General features: G+C 40.5%; 1 protein-coding gene across 2 annotated transcripts in view; it reads right to left on the bottom strand.

Moving 5' to 3' along the window:
- The window catches only part of ipo8 (importin 8), a 52,958-nt gene extending 30,583 nt beyond the window's left edge, over positions 1 to 22,375 (bottom strand). For both annotated transcript variants that reach the window (XM_078281625.1, XM_078281626.1), the window contains exons 1-12: positions 22,018 to 22,375; positions 17,778 to 17,859; positions 16,384 to 16,540; positions 14,615 to 14,773; positions 13,650 to 13,806; positions 13,292 to 13,381; positions 7,556 to 7,650; positions 7,373 to 7,457; positions 6,813 to 6,947; positions 3,665 to 3,764; positions 2,846 to 2,922; positions 919 to 1,035 (exon numbers count right to left, since the gene is read on the bottom strand). In XM_078281625.1, coding sequence (XP_078137751.1) covers positions 919 to 1,035; positions 2,846 to 2,922; positions 3,665 to 3,764; positions 6,813 to 6,947; positions 7,373 to 7,457; positions 7,556 to 7,650; positions 13,292 to 13,381; positions 13,650 to 13,806; positions 14,615 to 14,773; positions 16,384 to 16,540; positions 17,778 to 17,859; positions 22,018 to 22,101 — 1,338 coding nt within the window. In that variant the 5' untranslated portion in view covers positions 22,102 to 22,375. The remainder of the gene's footprint in view (positions 1 to 918; positions 1,036 to 2,845; positions 2,923 to 3,664; positions 3,765 to 6,812; positions 6,948 to 7,372; positions 7,458 to 7,555; positions 7,651 to 13,291; positions 13,382 to 13,649; positions 13,807 to 14,614; positions 14,774 to 16,383; positions 16,541 to 17,777; positions 17,860 to 22,017) is intronic.
- Positions 22,376 to 23,169: the final 794 nt, after the last annotated feature.

Here is a 23,169-nt window from a genome sequence, read left to right as displayed (position 1 = left end):
GCTAGCTAGTAGCTGGATTAAACACGGTTAAAATGCTGACAGCTAACGCTAAACGGTGTAAAGTGTGACTGTGTTTTACTGTAGAGGATTCAACACCGGGATGTAACAATCTGCAGCTGCTGTTGTCGGAAAAACACAGACGGTGCGTTCAATGAAACTGGTAATTTACAGCCTCGTGGTGCATTCAAAGTTGTTGTTAAATGCCCTTTTCCCATCTGGTGGTTGTTTTTGTCATTCAACAGCAATTTACTAGTGAAATAAGTTATTGTTATAGTGATTACATTATTATTAAACATTTAATTTTGACGATATGGCCTTAGCAATAAACAAGCCTTCTTTAATGTCGCCAACTGTTTAGTACCCTTCTTTTTTTTTTTTTACTTTCTTAAAAAGTATCGGTTCAGGAACCGTTAAGGCACCAGTACGGTTTTAAAAGTACCACTTTAGCACCGGTATCCAAACCAAACAATACCCAACCCTAATATTGACTCTAGATTCAAATGTGTGACTAGATTAAATATATAATAAACAAATACAAATCTTAAAATCAAGTTCATAAAGTAACTTTCTTTGCATTCATTTGATTCCCAATCAAGATACACTGGTAAGAATTGCTTTCTATTGTTAATATGTACTTAAAAACTGTTCTGAAATGTGATAAAACATGCGATTAATCACGATTAACTATAGAAATTCAACGATTAATCGCGATTAAGAAAATTTAATCGTTTGACAGCCCTATTAAAAACACAAAATTGCATGCATACACACATCCCAGCCCGGAGAAGATTAAAACACACGAGAGGCAGCAAGAGGATTAAAATAACTTTAAACTTTAAAGGCTCTATCCGATCAGTTTGACCAGAAAATAAATGAAGTCACACACAGAGGCGTATCTGTATCTGTGGATGTGTGTACCTTCAGTAAGAGCTCGGCCAGAGCTCCGATGCAGTGCAGTGCCCCGTCCTTCCTGCGGGGGTCAGCGGAGGGGTCCATTAGTATCTGGTGGCAGAACTCCATCATCTGAGGAAGAACCTGCCAAGAAGAAAAACACAAAGGTTACACGTAGAAAAGGTTGATGCGTAAATTAAAACTCATTGTCACCGTTTCAGTTGATTCACTGCTTATGCAACATAGAGGGTTTTTTTCTGCATAGAGGAGTTTTTGGCGGCCCCCAAAGAGGTTTTAGCCAGACCCAAAAGAAAATCACCAGCACCAAAATGATAAGTGGCTGATGGGAACAACAATCTTTGACATTGGTCCAGTATTAAGCGAGATCGCTCCAGTCAGCAGCGGCGAAACGAGCTACAATGTAATAGGACAGTTGTCCAGCTTGTATTTACCTTCACAAAAGTGCTGGTTTTGCCACTGACAAGTTCAGATTAATATTCTAAGTGTCTGATAACATTATAGAGGGTTTTCACGGCACGTCATAAGACCCGAAGTCGCCATGTTGGAGGTACTCCGCATCACAACAAAACACAGGCACTGAAGTAGATTCCGAACGGCGTCAAGGAAAATGGTTAATTATTGCCGTGTTTTAGGTTGTACCAATAGGTCAGACCGAGAAAAACATTTGGAATATTATCGACTTCCAAAAGTTATTAAAAACCAGGGAGAGGAATGTCAGAAGTTATCAGAGGAAAGGAGGCGCTTATGGTTGGAAGCTCAACCAGGATCTACGAGGGAAAACTCTGTCTTGTTCAGTCTTTGAAATGAACTATCGAGAGTCACTTGGCTACACCTTGAGTATCACAATGATGTCATACAGTTAAAGTTAGGTTGATTAAAGACGTTATTGCATTACTTACTTTGGCCTTCACAACACATTGGTTGTTAATGACTTGGTACTGGGTCTCCCTCACCCATCCACACACCATCTGGTTATAAGCCTCCAAACTTTAGTATGATTTAAGGTCTTCCGCTGTGTATGGGCTCGGCGAGAAAACCAGGTAGTTGACTATATCGGGATATGCAACTGAAGGAAGAATCACCGGGTCGCCATGGATCCAAGAAGAGGGAGCCAAGTTGTAGGGATCTGCACCGCCAGTAAACTGTAATTTCTCAAAATATCGCGCCTTTTTTGTGGTCCAAGTCCTTCCATGTCTTTGCATCTTGAACACGTTTTGATGAGCTTTTCTGTTGTTAGACAAAGTATTAAAGTATCCAAAGTGCACAATATTCCATTCAGTTGTTTACACCGAGTGCCTCCAATATGGCCGCGCATCCAGGTTACCGCCCAGAACGTGACGTCGGTGAAAACCCTCCAGACTCCATTTAAAAAAGCAATACTTTTAGTGTGTATAGAGCCAACATATTTTCACATGTAAATCTGTAAACTATGTGTTTATTTCAACCAAAAACCAAACAAGCAGAACAAAAAGCACCAATATCAGTTTTATCTCCAGAGTTATGCTGTACCGGAGTCTCTTGAATATTAATATTATTTTTTAACCAGTTTTGTTAATTGGGGCTTTATTTACTCTAGAATAATATACAGTTTGGTTTATCGATTTGTCAGAAATAACAGGTAAGTGCATAGATTTATTTCAAGGAAGGTAACACAGACTCATTTACTGTACGCGTAGTGGTCATGCTTACTGCCGTGCGTGGCATTAAAAATAAAGAACAGCCCTGAGGCACAAGGTAATATCTTTGCTGTGATTTACATGTAAAATCACACACCCACTAGCAACAACAGCCATCAGACAAACTGTAGTGGAGTAAAAGTATAAAGTGTCATAAAATTGATGTACTCATGCAAAGAGCAGGTGCCTAGAAACTGTGAAGAAGTGCCCTAGTTGAGTAATGTACTCAGTTCCTCTTCTAAAATGCTCCTCCTTACCTCCTTCCTCTTGCGGGCAGCTTTACACAGGACACTCTGGGCAGCGGTGGCTGGTAGGGCGTGGTCATCATAGAGGTCTGCAACAGAGACAAACACACACTCACTCATACAAAGATTGGGATCAAACAACATGGCGGAAACCCTTCCTCCACCACTTATTACAATCAAAGATTTTCTATTACTGGTAGGAAACGGTACACACTTCCTGTCTCCTAAATGGGCGTGGCCTCATTTGAAAGTGTAGTGAAAGTCGTGTGGATGGATGAAAAGTAATATTTGTATAATTTATAAAAAAAATTTGAGCAGAGTTGATTGAGTAGCGCGAGTTGTATCTGAGAGTAGCTGCTGGATAGCTGGTTTGTTGTATTTTGGTGTCTTTCCTGTGCCCCTAGTGTTTGTTTGACATTTACGACCCCTGTGGTGTCTCCCGAGACCGGGCTTTTTCACGGTGTGTTCAGGGGGCAGGCAGCTAGCGGATCAAGGAGAGATGACTACGATTTGAGACAAAAGTGAAATCGCGCTGAAACCATGCAGGAACTCATAGTGCACCTTCAAAGATCACAACTACAAAGTGTGGTTCATTAACAAAAGCCCACTCACTTCCTGTTAGTTTTCCTGTGCTCTAATCATTTATTGTACATGACTGTCTAACAACTGCATGGTAATTTAAACTAAAATCAACAGCATTTACAAAATGCTACCAAGACCTTTCTTCTACCAAGACATTTGCTGGCAGATATGGTGTGTTATCGGTTAGCCAACTGAAAACCATCAAAAGCTGAGCGAGCTTAGTAATTACCCAAGTGTTTGAGTACTCACTGAACTTCATGCGGATGTACTCATAAGGGTCTTCCTGCCAGAGCTTCTCATCCTCATCTTTGTAACACATGAGAGGGAAGATGACCTCCTGGCATATGGTCTGTAAGAGAGGATGGTTCTCATAAGCTCAGGAGGAAAAATACAGTGGCTCAAAACAACAATCAATAAGGAGGAAAGAAATGTAACACTAGTGATAGAGGAAACTTTGCATCCCTCTAAAGCCCACCTTTCAGGAACTGTGGACAGAGTGTTGAAATTACAAAATGACTTGTCTGATCAGGTCTGGTTCTTTAGTACATAAAAGAACAACTTTTAATCAACACTTAATTATACCTTTTGTTTTATTGGGATGGCATGGTGGCTCAGTGGTTACCACTTTTGCTTGGGTTTGACTCCTATGCATATGTGCCTATGATAGACATGTGACCTGTCCAGGCTTTAACCCACAGACTGTATGACTGACTGTAATATTGGACTAAGCTCCTGGAACTGAAAAGTGAACAAAGAAAGCAGAAGGAAACGGAAAATACATGCATCAGGTGGAATTTCCAGCAGCACTGGAGCAATCCCAGGAATTGGAACACAAAGGATATAGACTAATGCCAAAGTGACTTTAAGCTGCATTCTATCTAATTTCCAGCAGGGGGCGACTCCACTGGCTCCAAAAAGAAGTCTGTTTCTATAGAGGTCTATGAGAAAATGAGCCTACTTCTAACTTGATTTATTATCTCTGTAAACATTTTCATGATGAGTTCATGTTCTCAATCTCTAGTTTCAAGTCTTCTTTAATACAGCATGATGGTACTTTTGTAAATTATGGTCCCATTTATTTTATTAAATTGAAATTATGTTGACGATAAAGCAGGGGATGCTTTAGAGGCGTGGCTACACGCCGACCTGCCAATCAGGACAGAGGCTTAGCAATGCTAACCAAGCTAACACTGTGGACATTAAAACTGTTTTCATCTTAAACTTTGACCCTTCACTGTGCGTTTCAACATTTGAACGCCTAAAAATGTCTTGTTCAACGTTATGACAACCGAGCTAGCTAGCTACTGCTGCTAGTGTTAGCTGGTTACATATGGGAAAGATGGTCAATTTTCTGTGTACTGCCGTACATGGTGCCAGTACCCAGAGGTTGGCGTTTACCCGCCAATAAATCTCCGCTGAATAACTCGCTTCGGAAGGGTTAAAGCTTTCCCTCTGTAGCGTTTAGCATTGCGCCAGCCTCATTGCAACCACAAACAACACTGGCCTTTTACAGTCTATGGTCTACCCTTGTCCGTTGACAACATAATAAGTGGTTTAGAGAATAATGGATGTATTTTGTTTTCTATGAAGAAGCCATTTTCCCTTTGTGTGCTCTCCAAACCAACCTCAACCAACTAGCTTAAAACCAGACCTAAGCCTAAACCATTTCCATGCCTAAAGGCAACCTTTGAAATGTTGGACTAAGTGCAATGGACATGATGAACACATGAGCAAATGGTTTCACTCTATTACACTGATTGGCAGTGAAGCAAAACAGCAGCACAGGCAGGGAAGACAGCAAGCGAGTAGACACGGTGTAAACAATACACAATTGTAATATTCTAAAAATGTGGCTTTGCAAATGTTTTGTGAACACAGTACTTAATTGACTGATCATTTCAGCAATAAAGGTTGTTTCATTGTGCAATCCTTATTTGCAGAAAATGCATCAATGAGCCCTACTTATAGAAAACAGAACTTCCACTTGCCACCAAACAGATGACGATAAACTCAAAGAGTAACTTAAATACGACAGAAGCGGAGGGTTTTAAATGCAATTTGAAGTAATACATTTGAATCACATTAAAAAGGTACTTAAAACCGTTCCATTTTAACACAACTTAATACAATAAATATATTGCAAATAGCTTAAAATTTAACTTAAAGTTACAATCTCGAAGATCTTCGTTTAGTTTCCTTTGGCGGCACCTATGGCGATAAGTGGTAATTACAGGTGTGTTTTTGGATCTCGCTTCCCAGAGATCCAAACCGTGTTGCCTGTGTGACATTAGTCAGTTGGCAGTTATTCTCACATTGCCAGACCTTCCTCCACAGCGCTGCAGAGGAAGGTCTGGTTAGTCCACACAGCATTCCTGGATGGGAGAAAAACATGCTCTGGTTTATTGACATTTCTTTAAACCAATCACAATCGTCTTTGGCGTGCTAAGTGCTGGACAGAGCTGCAGTGCCTCTGCAAAATAGTCTCAGGAAGGAACATGTTTTGGTGAAACGTGTGTACGTTCAAAAGTAGTTTTAGTCGTGCAACAGAAAACTCAGATTGGACAGATAGTCTAGCTAGCTGTCTGGATTTACCCTGCAGAGATCTGAGGAGCAGTTAACCATAGTCCTCACAAATCCACCGGAGGTTAGAACGCCAACACAGAGACAGAGGAAGGTAACGAACATCCGGCCAAAAAGAGTGACAGTCGGCGGAATTTCCGGCGGCATCAGAGCAATCCTAGAAGTGGAATGTCCTGGATATAGACTAGTTGGCAGTTGATGAGTGAGTCTGTCTGTTAGCTCCGCCTACTCTCTCTGGCAAACCAACCAGTGCTGTGTGACGGAAACTGTGCGCCACCTGTGATTTTTCCCGAGAATGTCGCCCCAGACACTCAGTTCATAATACTGCTAATGCAAGGGCCTCATTTGTCGATAGATAGTGACTTAACAGACTTTATCAAAATGAAAATCTCAGTGGTTAATACTTCAAGCTTATGCACTTCTAGTACAATTAAAATGTGATAAGTACATCTAAAAAAAAAAAAAGCACAACTTGTACATTTCTTTTTCACCTGGGGCAGGTTAATTTCTTCAAAAGGTTCTTGGACCTCTAGGAAAGTTCCCATGATAGAAACGCACCAACAGTCAATAAACCCTGACCTGATGTGAGGGAACTAGAACCCTACCAAACTTCTGATCAGGTTTCGGACTAAGAATCAAAGATCTAGCCAGAACAGACTATACAGTATATCTATGTTGCAGCAGCTAATGGTAAAATGCTTACCATGGAAAATCTAAAGTGAATGCGGATACTTAGATGCAAAATGTTAAGTATCCGGCTAATGTTAAAGCCATCTACACACTCACTCTGCATCAAACTCCTCCATGACTGTCCTACCTGCATATGTGGCTTCATCTGTTTCCAGGTCAGTGAGTGGGACAGGCCCTGGTTGAGGTAGTTGAGGCACTGCTGCAGGACGCGAGGAGTTACATACTGCTTCTGTCGGTGCTGGTCCAACACCTTCAGCAGGACCTGGACAGACAACACAGAGACAGTCAAACCAAAACCGTCAGAGCCTTAGCAACAAGTTAACAGGATAATCCAAACCTGGGATTAGCAACCTATGACACACAGGCCAGCGTGGGCATGCAAAGCCATTTTCAGCGGTACATGAGAAAGCAAATAGTATACTACAAGACTGACATATGTCACTACTATGTTAAATATATCCCTAGTGCGGTCCCATGATTACAAATTGCTAAGCTACAACTCTATTGTTAGAAACAAGGTCAAACTTCCAATAATAATGTAACTAACTATCAGTGCATACATTGAAAATAAATTGCATGGGCATTAAAAAAAAGCCACTGGCACACCGTTCATCTACATTTTTGTAAAAAAGGTTGCCGATCCCTGATCTAAACCAACATCCTCAAGTCTCAGTGACCCATGCTTACCTGCTGTATGCCCATTGCATATGTTTTCAGGAAAAAGTCTGCAAACTCGTAGTACTCCTTTGTCACATTGCCAGGGCTTCCATATCTGTAATTCAGACCAGAAGCACGTGAATGGCGGCTACCGTCCCTCTGCTAACTACAAATATCTGCTTTGTCGTGATGTAAGAGCAGCTCTGGACTCACCGTTCAAACAGTCTGGTGATGATGCGTAACGCCCACTTCTTACACTTCCACCACGCCAGCTCAGGACGGTCGTCCTCATCAACCTCCAACGTCTCCTGACACACACACACACACACACACACACACACACACACAATACCGGAAATTACAATATTACTCATTAGTGCACAAATCTTTTTATTTATTTTTCAGCTTCTTCTACGCAAGCATAACGTAGAGTTCTTCCTGCGTGTCTCTACGACGTGTAACATTAGACAGCCAATCACAGACCTTGATATTAGATCTTGGTAGAAGCATGCTGCATGCTTATTGGCTCACTGACGCCGATGAGATTTACTCCTTAGGTATTGAATGACGAGGCATTTTTTTTAATACTCTGTACTATAGAGGCAATTCGGTTGGTGCCTAAAAAGTATTGAATTCAGTACCCAGGCCTAGTTTTTGGAGCTTGTGAACACAGCAAAAGAACAGAAACGCCACAGCCAAGCTTCGCTTAGATTCAGTTCAATTTAAGTGTCCATTATAAAAATAACAACTGATTAACACAGGTAATTGCTGCAGCGTATTGTTGCCACCATGACAAAAAACTGCTGCGTTGCTCAGTTTTTACAAGATCCTTTTCCCATTATAACTATACTTTTCATTCTATTGTGACATATGTTCTCGTTATTATTGGATACCAAATTATTCTGTTTTTCTTTTTCAAGAAACTTATTTTTGTAACAACATATCACCCACACATCTCGGTATACAGTGGTGGAATTGAATCAAGTACATTTACTCAAATACTGTACTTAAAGGGTAACTACCATTTTTTTTCAACCTGGACCCTATTTTTCTATGACATTTTTACTAGTCAGAACGTATTTTGGATAATCAAAATTACAATATAGATATCTGGAATGTTTGTTTCATGTTGGATATCTGTCATTAGAGTTTTGACTAGTAACAATTGTATTATATATATATATATATATATCTTAGATATCTGAAATGGGAGTACTTCCTAGTAATAATTTTATTGCAGATATCTGGAATGTTCATTGTGGATAGAAAGAATGACGTTGTCTGAAATTGAAAGCCCCAGACACATGAATGGGAAAGGTGATGTGATTTGTACTAGTAAGAATGACGTTGTAGATGTCTGAAATGACAATTATAGATAGGAAGAATGTCATTGTGGATATCTGAATTGTTCTTTTTGACTAGGAAGAGTTGAATGATGGATATCTGCAATAGTACATATCCAGTCTAGCTATTAAATGTTAAAATGGCTTGCCATAGTAGCATACTGCTGGTGGTCTTGCAATGGGATTAACTGTACTAATAAAACTGTAGAAACAATGCGGCCATGCCACTGTGAAAGCTCCCTGAACGTCATTTATCAGAGTCTGGTTGTTACCCCGAGCTGGCTAACCGGAGCTAACTGGAGCTAATGGTTGCTAACCGAGCCTTCAGTTCTCCGTGCCTGCATCCATTAACTAGATTTATGGACTCGAGCCCGAATAAAACCCTTAATTCTATTAAATTGTCTGTAAAAGTTTTAAACTACAACTCAGAGGTGTTTGAATGACAGAATACTGCTCAGATGAGATCTAAATGAGTGCAACATGAACACATGTATAGTATTAGTACAGAACAGCGTGTTTAGGATCCCCAAATCACAGATGAATACACTTCAAAAAATTAACAATGATCTAACCATCAAAATGAACAAGAATTAACTTTAGATATACTTAGTCTTATATGATTTAACAGGAGTTAGGAGGGAACAGTGTTGAGATTAATGATAACATAAAACACTTCTGCGAACAAGAATTTCTGACTGACCTGAACCTTGTAGCCTGGGAGAGCATTAACCTCATTCCGACAATGGAAGATGCTTGGATGTCATTCAAAACCGATTTCCTCTCTGTCCTAAATAAGCACGCCCCATTTAAAAAGTTCAGAACCAAAAGTAGATATAGCCCCTGGTTCACCCAAGAGTTGACCGCCCTCAAACAATATACTGTGGCGAACCGCATTAGCTTTAAGCAACCCCCATAATATGCAACTCTTTAAAGAAGCCAGGAACCGATACACTCAGTGGCAGTTTGGGTAGCTAAGGCTCACTACTTCAAATTGAAATTTGGCCTTTGCAGTACCAACTCAAAAAAGTTCTGGGACACTGTAAAAACTATGGAGAAGAAGAACACCTCCTCCCAGCTGCTCAAGGCCTTGAAATTAGGTAATACTATCACTACTGACAAGCTTACGATATTAGAAAACTTCAATAAGCACTTTGCTGAAGCCAGTCAGTCATGCTTTCCATCTGGTGGCCAGAACCCCAGTAAACGGTCCCACAACCCCCGCAGCTACACATCCACAACCCCCACCACGCTTCTTCACCCCAATCCTGACTGCCGATGTGCTGAGGGAGTTGCAAAATCTGGACCCTTACAAATCAGCTGGGCTAGACAATCTGGACCCCCTATTTCCTAAAATTATCTGCAAGTATTATTGCTTCCCCCATTACCAATCTCTCACATCTTCAGAAATTCCTGGAGATTGGAAATCCGCCGCAGTCATCCCTCTCTTCAAAGGGGGGAGACACCCTTGACCCAAACTGCTATAGACCCATCTCTATCTTGCCCTGTCTCTCGAAAGTCTTCGAAAGCTTGGTCAATAAAAAGATTACCAACCATCTCGAATCCCATTGTGTCCTTTCCGCTACGCAATCTGGCTTCCGTGCTGGTCATGGTTGTACCACAGCCACCCTCAAGGTCAGAAAGGATCACGGTTGCCATTGACAAAAAGCATTACTGTGCAGCCGTCTACATTGATCTGTCCAAGGCCTTGTTGTCTGGACCTATGGCTGTGTCTATGGGGGTGCCACAAGACTTGATTCTCAGGCCGACACTTCTCCCTTTACATCAATGACGTGGCTCTTGCTGCCGGGCCCTCACAAATCCACCTCTACGCAGACGACACCATCCTGTATTCATCCGGCCCCTCATTAGATAATGTGCTCCAGGACAGCTTCTACACTATTCAGCACTCCTTCCAAAACCTCCAATTACTTCTAAACTCCGGCAAAACCAAGTTCATGCTTTTCAACCGATCACTGCCTCCCCCTGCCCATCCGATCAGCATCACCATGCTCGATGGGCTGGAATTAGAAAATGTGACAGTGTGCAAATACTTAGGTGTCTGGCTAGCTCCCTCACCTTCCAGCAACACATAATCCACCTTCAATCTAAGGTTAAGTCCAGGATCGGTTTTCTACTCCGCAACAGGGCCTCTTTCAATCACGCTTTGGTGAAAATGACAATTTTACCAATTCCATACGTTTTGTGATCAGAGTCCCTCTTAACACCCACCACTGCAGCCTCTATGCATTAGTTGGCTGGCCCTCGCTACACACTCGACGCCAACTCATTTACAAGTCCGTGCTTGGCAAAGTCCCATCGTACCTAAGCTCACTGGTCACAATAGCCCTACCCACCCGCAATCTCCGCAAAAGTAGTTATATCTCCTTGGTCACCCCAAAAGCACACACCTCCTTTGGCCGCCACTCCTTCCAGTTCTCAGCTGCAAATGACTGGAATGAGTTACAAAAAACTCTGAAACTCAAAACCCTTATCCCACTAACTACCTTTAAAGCACATCTGACCAAGCTCCTGTCCGATCACTGCATGTGCTAATTGTTCATCGTTCATATATTATTTTTACACACCCTATCTCACTGTCTCTGACAAGTTCCTTTGCATATCTGTTTACGTGCTTTTGTACTTCGCACTTGCATGCAAAACTCCACACCACTGTTGCAACACCTTGTTGTCAGTTTCTTTTTTGCACATCTACTACTCATTTCTACACCTACTTCGCTATTCAGACCACAACCTGCACTAATTATATATTGACTCTTTACTACATTTCAGCATTTAAATATTTCTGTCTATTCATATATATTGTGCTATGCAACCTCACTATCTAGTCCACACTTTGCACATACTGTACGTTGACTCGCTACTTCATCTCTGCATTTAACATTCATATAGACAGTTTTTTCACGTATACTGTGTTATTCATGTTTCTATCTCACTACCTAGACAAATATTTGCACTAACTGTATATTGCCTCTTTACTATATTCAGCATTTTGACAGACTGTCTGTTCATGTTTACCGTGTTATTACTGATCCACACAACTGTATTCTGACTCTTTACTACATCTCAGCAATGTTGTAGATTGTCTATTTCATGTATAAAATGTTATCACCATACCACTTTCGCATATCCATCGACTTACTTAACCTCACTTTGTGCCGGCTTGAACTGCCTACTTAATCTGTACCTTTGTAGCCTATTGTATTTTGTTTTCTTATACTATGTTGAATGTGAAACTATATGTTGTCTTGTACGCTTATGCTTTTCTTGGCCAGGTCGCCGTTGTAAATGAGAACCTGTTCTCAATGGCCTACCTGGTTAAATAAGGGTTAAATAAATTAGTAGTATTTCATCTGCTGAATCGTTAACATTTAGCACAAGATTTAATTGACAAAGCACAACATGGCTACACTTTTTTTGTCATTTGTTTAAAATGTAACGTGCAATTTGTTGTATTTTAGCAAAATACTGAAAGCAGCAGAAATGCAGAACTAAGTAGGCTACATTTTAATATCTGTTTATTTATCACAAGTTATATCATTATGCGATATTCAACAACGTTAGAGCATATCGCATATTTTCCTCATATCGTGCAGCCTTAATAACTACCCTGTAATTGTGTCAGATGCCGCATAGTGTCGCAATATTTTCATCTGTATCATCTTTTAGTCTAATTTGTTTAATATGTAAATAGTTTTTTCTTTCTAAATTATCTGATAATGTTATGTAGTCATTGTTTTAACCTTAGTTTGACTAGTTTATAACTGAATCCATTATTACTAAACCCAGCCATTACGGGCCGTGCCATCACGTCCTGTGCCACCCACCGCCACAAGTAAATTCTCAAACTGGGGGAGACACTGAATATAATAGCCTACAAGTCCAGCTGATTAGACCATTAAACATTTGACAGAACTGTTTCCAGTTTCTAAAATGTGAGGATTGTTCTGCATCGAGTACTTTTACTGTTATTTCTTTTAATTCAAATTCAGTACATTTTCCTGATGATACTTATATACTTTTACTTACAGTAAGTAACATTTTCAATGCAGGACATTTACTTGTAACAAAGCATTATTACAGTATGGTATTAATACTTTTAATACCATACAGGATCTGAATAGTTCTTCCACCACTGTCGTTATATCACAAAACCTCGTTATTTTACAAAGCTGATGTATCTCGTCAAAAAAGACTTCTCATTATAATTTGATGAGTTGGTATGTTGTCATTTGTCTGTGGTCCGGCGGAGATGTAGGGGTGATGGTGGTGGTGGAGTGGCGTTACTTGGCACTGAATATTTTAGGTAATTCAGTTAGCTACATACATAGAAACATATGCATATAGCCTCATCAGAGCACCTCCATACAGAACCCATACAGTACCTATATTCCTATTTTACTAGTTTGTTTAAGGGTTCAATTGTTGTATGAGGTATGAACTAAATGTGGCACATTTCATATGATATATTTGTGGAAGTCAGCGTAATTCATTGACAAGTCCAAGAATGCAAATCTGTGTGTGTGTGTGTGTGTGTGTGTGTGTGTGTGTGTGTGTGTGTGTGTGTGTGTGTGTGCGCGTCTCTTACAGCTGGGACGTCTCGGTCCATTATGGCTCTGAGGATTTCCATCCACTGAGTCATCACTGTGTTGTTGATCAGCTGGAGAGGCAGTGAGTACTGCAGGACAACGATAAGTTCAAAGCTGTCACCATCATCATCACAGTCACTTCCGTAGTACATTTTCTTATATGTTTCATATTTATTAACATGAGTTCTCTGCAGGGTATTTCTAATGTCCCAGATGAAGGCAACAAGCTGAGATGCGTCGGTCTGACAAAGTTGTTCTCTTTCTAAATTTCTGAATCCTGCGGTCACTGGCTTTTTCACACACACACACACACACACACACACACACACACACACACACACACACACACACACACACCTGTACGAGAGCGTGGAAGATCTTGAGGATCTGTTTCTGGATGAGGACAGAGAAGATGGTGGCGTCGGGCAGCAGCTGGCTGATGAGCTGCTGAATCTTGGGCATGAAGATCTGCATGGCTGCCAGCAACGGCTCCCTCTCATCTGCCTTCCTGTACCTGAAGCACAACACAAACCCATGATGCCGGGTTAGAAATGGAATATCACAAAACCACACGCCCTCTCAAGTTTACACCGGCTCAAATGCAAAACACTCAGGAGTTGGTTTTGTGCAATCCTGCAATGGTATTTATGCAGGTAAATGTGACCGGTCCTCCTAATTACAAGGATGTTTGTATGTGGAGATTGAGGCTTGTACTAGGGATCAACCGATACTGGTTTTTCAAGGCTGATACTGATACTGATTATTAGTAGTTAATACAACTGATATCCAATATTTAGAACTGATATGCCTTTACAGAGAAAATAAAAATATTTAAGTCAAAATTAAGATTTTGGAATGTTACAAACAGAAAACATAGTTAAGATGCTTTAAGCAATTATTTAATAAATAACTTTCAACATAATCCCTAGTAAAAGATAGTCAGATAGTGTGTGTGTGGGGTGTGGGGGACCATAGCAGAGGGACAGACACTAGACATTAACTTGATCGGTTATCAGGCGAATAAAACGCTGATACAGATAATCTGCAAACAACAGGCCCATAATCGGCCGGGGCTGATGATCGGTCTATCCCTAATTTGACTCAGGGTTTGCTTCCTGAAATAACAGTGGAAGCCTACCAACCAGTCTGAACACTTTTTGTGGAAACATTGCAGGGATTTAAATACTGAGTTCAGAGTTATTCTCTCAGTCTTGTGTTTGTCCAGTCATAAGCCTTATGAAGTCTATCATTGAACCACCCTTATTGTAAATCTGTAGTCGTAATGTTCAGACAGTGAAGTGGAACCTGAACCGGTTACTCACTCGTATGTTTTGACCAGCTGGTAGAGAGCCAGCAGGCTGCCGTACCAGCTGCCGCTGTTCTGAGACTGCAGGTACATGCCAATCTTGTCCACTATGGCGGTCCAGCGGCCGGGGAAGTCATGCTTGATGATGGCTCGCAGACACATGGTCAGCTGGGCGCTACGGACAGTACAAAAACATATAGTCATTTATTGTATCAGTCAGTAAGCAAGGTTATTCATTCAGTGTCTGCATACTAGGGATGGAACGGTTCAAGAATAAAATCTGGTCCGCTAGTCACGGTACGGGGCATGCACTGTATGTATTGTTTGGTTCATTTTAAAGCTATAGGAGCGTAGTTTCTGTCGCCCCCATGAGGAATTCAAAGTAATGACAACAACACTGTCGGCATGTCCACATGATACAAGCCTTCCATGATCGCGCACCCCCCTCACCCCTCCTCCATCCAGTTGCTAGTAGCCAAGGAGGACACGGAGGATTAAAAAAACATGATGGACTCTTCAGAAGAGGTCGTTATCTTCACTCGAGCTTCTGCGCACAACACAATCTTCTGAACATAGTCCTACTGAGAAATCCAGAGAGAGTTGTGTGGAGCTGATTAGCTCTTAAGTAGCTTTGTAGCAACTCATTTGTCAATGGCTTGAATGTAACGGACATTCATTAATATCAAAAAGTTACACACTAAAGCTTTAACCTCACCGATTTCAGTCAAAAAAGCATTTCGGATTTAGTGTTAGCTGACAATGACGGAAAAAAAGTGATGGCTAAAGCAGCGACTGTGTAAGAGCACTGTGCAACACGTGTTGCCTACGATAGCAGCAATACTTCCAATATGACGGTGCTTTCACGGAGGACAGACAAGGAGGAGAGAGTGGGGTAGGACAGAGTAACTCCTTACACGTTTAAACAACCTATCCATGCAGATTCAGACAGGACAATCCCATCCAGAACTAAAGCCATCAGATATGCAGTCGTGGAGGACACAGGGTTTCAGCATTTGATTAAAGTAACATTACTTGAGCCACTCACTATAATATCTGTTGACATTTGAGCAACACAGTCAATCCCTAAATGTATTTTGCTTGCAGGGGAACATGGAAATAGAATGAACAGAGCAGTGTTGTTTCGAAGTGTACACTGTGTGTTTGGGTTATGATGCACTAAATGTGTTTTTTTTTTGTTTGTTTTTAAAATAACACAGTGGCAATTTCCCTTTTGATCAAAACAATCTAGCCATATTTCTTTCACTGAATTTAAAATACTGCACTTTAATTTCAGTGGGAAATCTAATATTTCCATTAAGAACCAACATGTTATAGGCTACTGTTGTTTAAATAGGCCAGTGCTTTATGTTCATATGGCCATTTTTTATATAAAAATAACAAAGTTGCATTTTTTGATTGCACTAATTAGAAAACCTATTCTTTTAATACAGATTTGATAATCAAGATATGTTTATGTTCCTTATGTTCAAAGCCTGAATTTTGTTATGGCAAATAAATGAAAAGCATGTTGATATTGGCAATGCCCCCCCCTCCGTACCAAATACGTACCACACTGAACCAAAAAACGTGACAAACCGTGATATGAACCGAACCTACTGCATATCCTTCAGGGTCCAACTGTGTCCTCCATAAAATATATAGGAAAGTTGAAAAACTTTGTCAATTGTCCTTTACATTTTAAAATATGGAGGTGTAAACAGGGACAGTAAAACAAGAGTTGCAGCAATTAGAGATGGAAACAGTTTGTGAGATCAGTATATGTACCGTATGGACTCTGGACAGCGGATGATCCCTTCCACTATGTGGTCTCTGATCTGCTGCCGGTCGTTCTCGTGGATGTTGAAGGGAAAGACCACCTCGCCCAGAGACGGCTCCCTGTCCTGCCAGTACTGACTCACCATGTTCTTCAAGTAGATGGCCGCTACACACAGGGAGTCACATACAGACATCATGTTGAACTCTATCTATCCAGTTGATCTTCAAATCACAGAGACTGGATTAAAAAGATAATTCTGGTGATATTTTATATTTCTGTTATCGTCAACATGCTCCATTGTTGTTAAAAACACATCACACACATCAAGGAGTCACACTGGGTGACATGTCTCACACACACACACACACACACACTTATGTCATCAATGCATGAAAATACATGCATGGCATGAAACACACCTCATATATTTTAAACACACTTGACTGAGTATGTTTCCATGCACACTAATATTCCAAATATGACAATATTCAAAAAAATCATATTTTGCACGGCTGCATGTAAATGGTAATATTCACTTTCATTAGCCATGTAAACAGCTTATTCTTTTTCAGAATACTCGGAATATGGAAACATACTCATTGATACCCTCAAGCAAGAAAGTACATAAAGTGTACAACCTGAGTGCAACCCTATTTTTTGATATTCAACTATAGAGACTGATATAGCAATAAAAACTAAACTAAAGCTTTGAATCTGTGTCAGCAATACTTTTGTGTGAGCTAGACCCCTTCTTTAAAATTCTTCTGGGATTTACACTGAGGTGTAATCTTGATATTATTTCCCTCAGTTTGTTGACATTCATAAAATGTATGAATGCCAGAAAACCTTCAAACTGACCACACACGTAGTGTAATTTACTTTGGCCAAAACTATGTCAGTATTATCTTCATAACTACAGAATCGAGATGGAAATGGTCAAACAATGTTTCAGACATTATACTAGAGGGGTAAATCACACATTTTATCATGTACGATATTATATTAATTCTTTGGACAACATACAGTATTTACTGATATCTCAAAGTCTGCCATGATAAGATTTTGATTCTTTCCAATTCAGGGGCCTGCGACCGATACCGACCGAGATACATAAGCCCACTTAACACAATCAGTTACATATTAATATACATTTAAAAAAAAAAAAACTAACATATGATTTTACATTTTCATTGCTAGGCTCTTCAGGACATTGAACTTAAAAAACAAACTACTCTTAAAGATGACGATATGTATCGATATTTTCACTTTGTATGGACGATATTGGATCGCTGAGGATTGGATCAATACATCGATCCAGATTGATGTATCGTTACACCTGTACATTATACCAACAAAAAAAAAAAATGTCCGCAGTGAGCAAAGCAACAGTTGAGAGTCCTACCTGCCTGACGAACAGGGAACTCCACCTGCTCCGACACAATGATCTGAAGCAGCGTCGGAGCGAAGTTGATGATCTTGTACGACTGAAACACACAGCAGACTCAGCGTCAAACAACCAGCAGAGGACAGACGGACAGTTTATTTTCCATTTGTGTGTGCATGATGTGACAAAAATACAAATTTCAATCGATTACCTTGTGTGCACAACATAGTAACCTGTGTTGAGGACCTAAAGAGAAAAAATCAGTCACACTGCTTTTTTTTATAATGTATAATTTGCATTCATGTAAATGTCAAATTAGAGAACCTGCTGTCTAGACACCAGAATAATTACAATTATATCATTTATTTCTCCACTAAGGTAATGTCTTTCCCACAGAGCACTTCAGACAAAGAGATAATAATTGCACCTGTGGTATTTTTATGAACGCAACAACAACGAATTGATTATAAAAAATAGTTGGCAACAGATTTTTATCCTTGATTAGTTGGGTCTACGTAACTAGTGTCTCTCAGAGTCAGATCTCATTTCAGCTAATTAGCATTAGCTAAATCTGCCAGATTTGTGTCCCTTTTGATTAATTCAAAAGCAAACACACGGACATAATTACATTCCCTCTCCGTTACATGATGGATCACGGTTGCGGTCCATTATTTAACCTGTACATTTTTTAGCGTTAGCTGACATGAGGTCAAAGAAATACTTGAGTGTAACGTAACTTAACGTTATGGAGTTTTTGGAATATTTCACACCATTAACGTTACTCAGTGATTTCTTTATTTCTTCACAACAGAAACGTCCGCAATATCTGATCAAATATGTATGGATAATGCCTGTCATTATGAATTGAACCCCTTCAGGGTAGCCTCGCTGTGCCAGACCTTCCCCCACAGCACTGTGGAGGAGGGTCTGGCTACTCCACACAGCATTCCTGGATGGGAGAAAAACAGGCTCTGGTTTATTGGCATTTCTTTAAAGGAATACGCCACAGTTTATTGAAATAGGGTTATTCACCGTCTCCTCTATATTTATATAGGTGGGAAACGCATTTTTGTCTCAGTGCATGCATTGTCTTACCTATATAAATATAGAGGAGATGGTGAATAACCCTATTTCAACAAACGGTGGCGTATTCCTTTAAACCAATCACAATCCTCTTGGGCAGCGCTAAGCTCCGCACAGACTAAGGAACTTGTTTTGGTGGAACGTGTATATTCAAAGGTTGTTTACCCCTGCGAGGGAATACTCAGATTGGATAAATCCACCGGAGTTTAAAATTCCAACACAAAGAAAGCGGAAGGAAACAGACATCGGTGAAAAGACGTGCATCCGGCCACCGGAGCTATCCCGCAAGTGGAACTTCCTGGATATAGACTACCTTCAGGGTGATGCAGGGCCCCCTCCCTTCGTGTTCATGTCTCGCTGGCTATGCCAGGCAGACACACAGCATGGTGCTCAGAGCAGCACAGTCCACGGGCCATGGCTCTTCTACCAACAGCACAGGGTCTCTGTCCCTCTACTCAGCCAACACAACCACTAAGCTTAATGCAATTGATACGCGATGACGTCACTCACAGATATGCAAATGAGCGTGTGACGTCACGACTTTTGGAGCTAGTGCTAGCTACTTTAATTGGAAAAGAGTTGGCAACACTGCGCAGACCGCTGTGGACTTGTGTCTGTCGCACAAGCGGTTCCAGGAAAGTGTCGGCATGTGCTCACGACAATGCACGGAACATCATGGCTGCGCGACCGGTACAACTCCTCAGCTGTCCATGGAACGTGGACAGTATGCCCAAGCCTCCCGGACAGGTGAAGTGGGACTTTGTCACCTGCTTCTCAGTTGTTAGCAGTTAATACACGAGAGTTGGCTATCAGTTGGCTATCGGTCAGAAAACAAACTAAAAACAAAATTGGCCTCCCTAGATGTCGATGTTGGTATTGGCACTGGTAAAAGAGGAACTTAAAACATTTTTTCCAAAGTAAAACTATTAATACTGGGCTAAAACTACTGATACCGTCATTCAAATGTTTACTTAAAGTGAAAAAGAGGCATTTTATCAGCACAATGTACTTACTAACGTCTGTTCAAGCTTTCAACTCTAATATAATGAATAATAATTGCATCATATTTTAATTGTGATATTTTGTGAATAAAATCTGAATCTGCAATGTAACCACTAACGTTTTTCTGTCAGGTAAATGTAGTAGAAGAAGAAAGAGGTTGCCATTTAAAATTGTGGAGACCAAGAGAGGAACGTGTCCGTACACACTGCCACCAGGACATCCAAACACAATTGCATTTCTTATGTACTTGTCCCAAATATGAAGACTTAAGAACCAAATATTTTCAATAATTAGAAAAATGCATACCAGGCTTCACTACCTACACTGAAGACAAACAGCTTCCTTTTTTATTAGGGGAAGATGAAAGCACGGCATAGCTAGCAGCTAAATCTGTCTTCTCCTGCCACGATATAAGGCTAAATAAGTGGAGACTTGTATATATTATAATTATTATTCTTCTTTTGGGTGTTTTTTTTTCTTCTTTTTTTGTAAATATTGTTTCAACATACCCTTTGAGGAGCATTCACAGAATGTGAATAATTATCCTGTTTACTTGTGTTATCAGATGTATTTACCCCTTGTTGTTTATATGTATGTCTGTTCTTATGCTTTTGCAACCCAGATGTATTGGTTTTGTCATGGCAATAAAGCAAACTGAAATTGAAAATTGTAGTAGTATAATGTTTTCCTCTGAAGTAGAAGTACACAGTTAGTCAGTAGTATACAATTGGGTTGCTTTGGGGTCCTTCTGTAAGTTATTTCTGAGTACAATGGTTCTGGAGAAAGCAGTAAGCAGCAATACCACAGGACAAGCAATCTGGCTGCAGTAGGTCAACCTAATCTCTAACCTCTCATTTGAAAAGGGAGATGGCATTACGTTTGGATTGTTTACAGATGTCAAACTTCCAGAACCATATTGCTGCAATGCCAGAAAAACAAATCAATTAGGTATTTAATCACAATGTCACTCTGTCTCTCTACTCTACACTCTAGTCTCTGTGTGCACTGCAGTCGCCACGTTGTAACACCCTTCACTCTACCAACAGTATTAAGAACAGATGTCAGTCAATTTTATTACACATAAACCCAAAGTGCTTTACATTTAGAACAAAGCATGAGAAAATAGAAATAAGAATACACAACAAGACCACACACACACACACACACACACACACACACACACACACACACACACACACTCTAAACAAATGCCTGAGAAAATAAGGTTTTGAATGTGGACACAGTAGTGATGGCCCTCAGGTCATCAGGCAGCTTGTTTCAGAGACCACAGTAACTGAAGGCCCCCTCACCTGACTTGGATCTTCTTTGTACAGCTACAGTAGAAGGCCTCTGCCCGATGACCTGAGAGGCCTGATGGAGTTGTGATCAGTGAGCAAGTCAGAGATGTACTGAGGCGATAAACCATTCAGTGCTTTACAGACTATAAGCAGGATTTTGAAAGTGATTCTGTATTGTACCGGGAGCCAAGGAAGTGATTTGAGTACCTGAGTAATGTGTTCAAAAGTATGTGTAGGCTACAGCAGATGGCGACTACATCATATCTGTTTCCAGCAAAACAGAGCAAAAGCAGACAATGCTGAAAAGCCATATTACTTCTTTACAAATGAAATAAATGTCAGACTGACTGACTTCTGATATGCATTCTTTTTAGAAAACAATTAGTTAGAAATGTCTCATGATATATTGTCTCTAGAAGTGTATTATTCAACAAAAGCATATCATCCCAGCCTAGATAGATAGATAGATAGATAGATAGATAGATAGCTATTGTCTGGATACCTAATTCAGCAGCAGAGCTCTTTTAAAGTGTTTGTGTGAACTCCAGTGTTGACGTGAGAAAGTTTGGATAGCCACCATAGCTCCTGATGCTTCGTGATGGCTGTCAGATCTGACTCCTATTGTTCGTCGACAACAGTCTGTGTGTGGGGAGAACTACAGTCTGTGGTGGGGAACAGTTATCCCAGGCCTGATATAAACCCCCTTAAAGCAGGGTTAAAGAATCTCCAGGCCAAAGCCGAGCTCAATCACCAAAACACGGCCTTCCATCCTCCAAACACTGGCATCATTTCCTTGCCACAACGGTCCGCTCTCTAATGCAATGTCCCTCTGAAAAAACAAAACAAAAACCAACCGACTACTTTAGCTCACCCACCTGATTGAGTTCATTCTCCGCCGCTATCCTCAAATTAGGGTCGATAGTCCCTTTCAGAGCCTGGATTATGCGGTTAGGATCCATATGTGTTCAATTCCACGGTTCCTTCTGTGTTGTTAGTATCACATACATGTAGAGTTAGCTTACCTTTCTGCCTTATATTTAAGCTAACGTTAAGCATTCACTGTGGCCCAAACAGGGTCAAACCTCCGAGTTACATATGCAAGTCCCGGTCACTGTACATTCAAAATAAATGGCTCATCAGCGGAAGACTCAAAATGTCTTTTAAACAGCGGTGGTGCGTTTATTCTGAAGGCAGAATCGCTTTTCTTTCTGTAAAACTCTGGCTAGCTTGACAGAGAACGATGGCCCTGCCCCGTTTTACCGGCAACCCGTGGACGTAAAGCAAAGTAAACAGACAATTTACGGGCTTCCTCCTCTTCTCTGTCATAGCGGTACGTTGGGACTTTTGCTGCCACCCTGAGTGCTGGCGCTGTTGTTTCCAGAAACTAGCAAGGAATACGTTGTTTTTTTGTTGTTGTTGTTTTTTTTTTGGGGGGGGGGGGTTATCAGCGGTTGGCAACCAGTGTATAACGTGCATTGCCGCCACCTTCAGTTTTGGAGTGTGTTTCAGAGATTAGATCATATCCGCTAATCCTGTTTCTATGAGAAAATTATGAATACAAAAAGATGCACTGGTTGCTACAGTTGACACGTTCATTCATGTTTTCAGTAAGAAAGTATGAGTCCAGCCTTTTTTTTAGATCTTCTTGCATCCTTGCCTTAGATTGATTAGCCATGGCGTTATATTTGTGCCCCATTCCTGATCGAGCAATTGTATATTTTGAGCACAGAGAAATATATTTTGCAAGCACAAACGTGTTTGATGATAAATTATAGGCTAAACAAGCAAAATATAATTCCGTCTGAGCAAAAAAAAAAAATATTCTGCGCTCAATAATTTTATTTGCATGTTTGCTACTACCCATATTAAAGGGTAACTACTGTTTTCTCAACCTGGAAGCAAGATGCTATGTTACTGGTTAGTGGTTACACAGCGTTCGTGGTTCGACTGCTCATGACTGTTTTCCAAGATGGCAGCCGAATGTAAACACGAACGCTACTGTCTTTATAATCTATCTTTTTAATAAA

The sequence above is a fragment of the Sander vitreus genome, chromosome 23, assembly GCF_031162955.1.
Source record: "Sander vitreus isolate 19-12246 chromosome 23, sanVit1, whole genome shotgun sequence".
Lineage (NCBI taxonomy): Eukaryota > Metazoa > Chordata > Actinopteri > Perciformes > Percidae > Sander > Sander vitreus.
The sequence above is the reverse complement of the archived record's forward strand: the minus strand, read 5'-3'. Positions and strand labels throughout refer to the sequence as shown.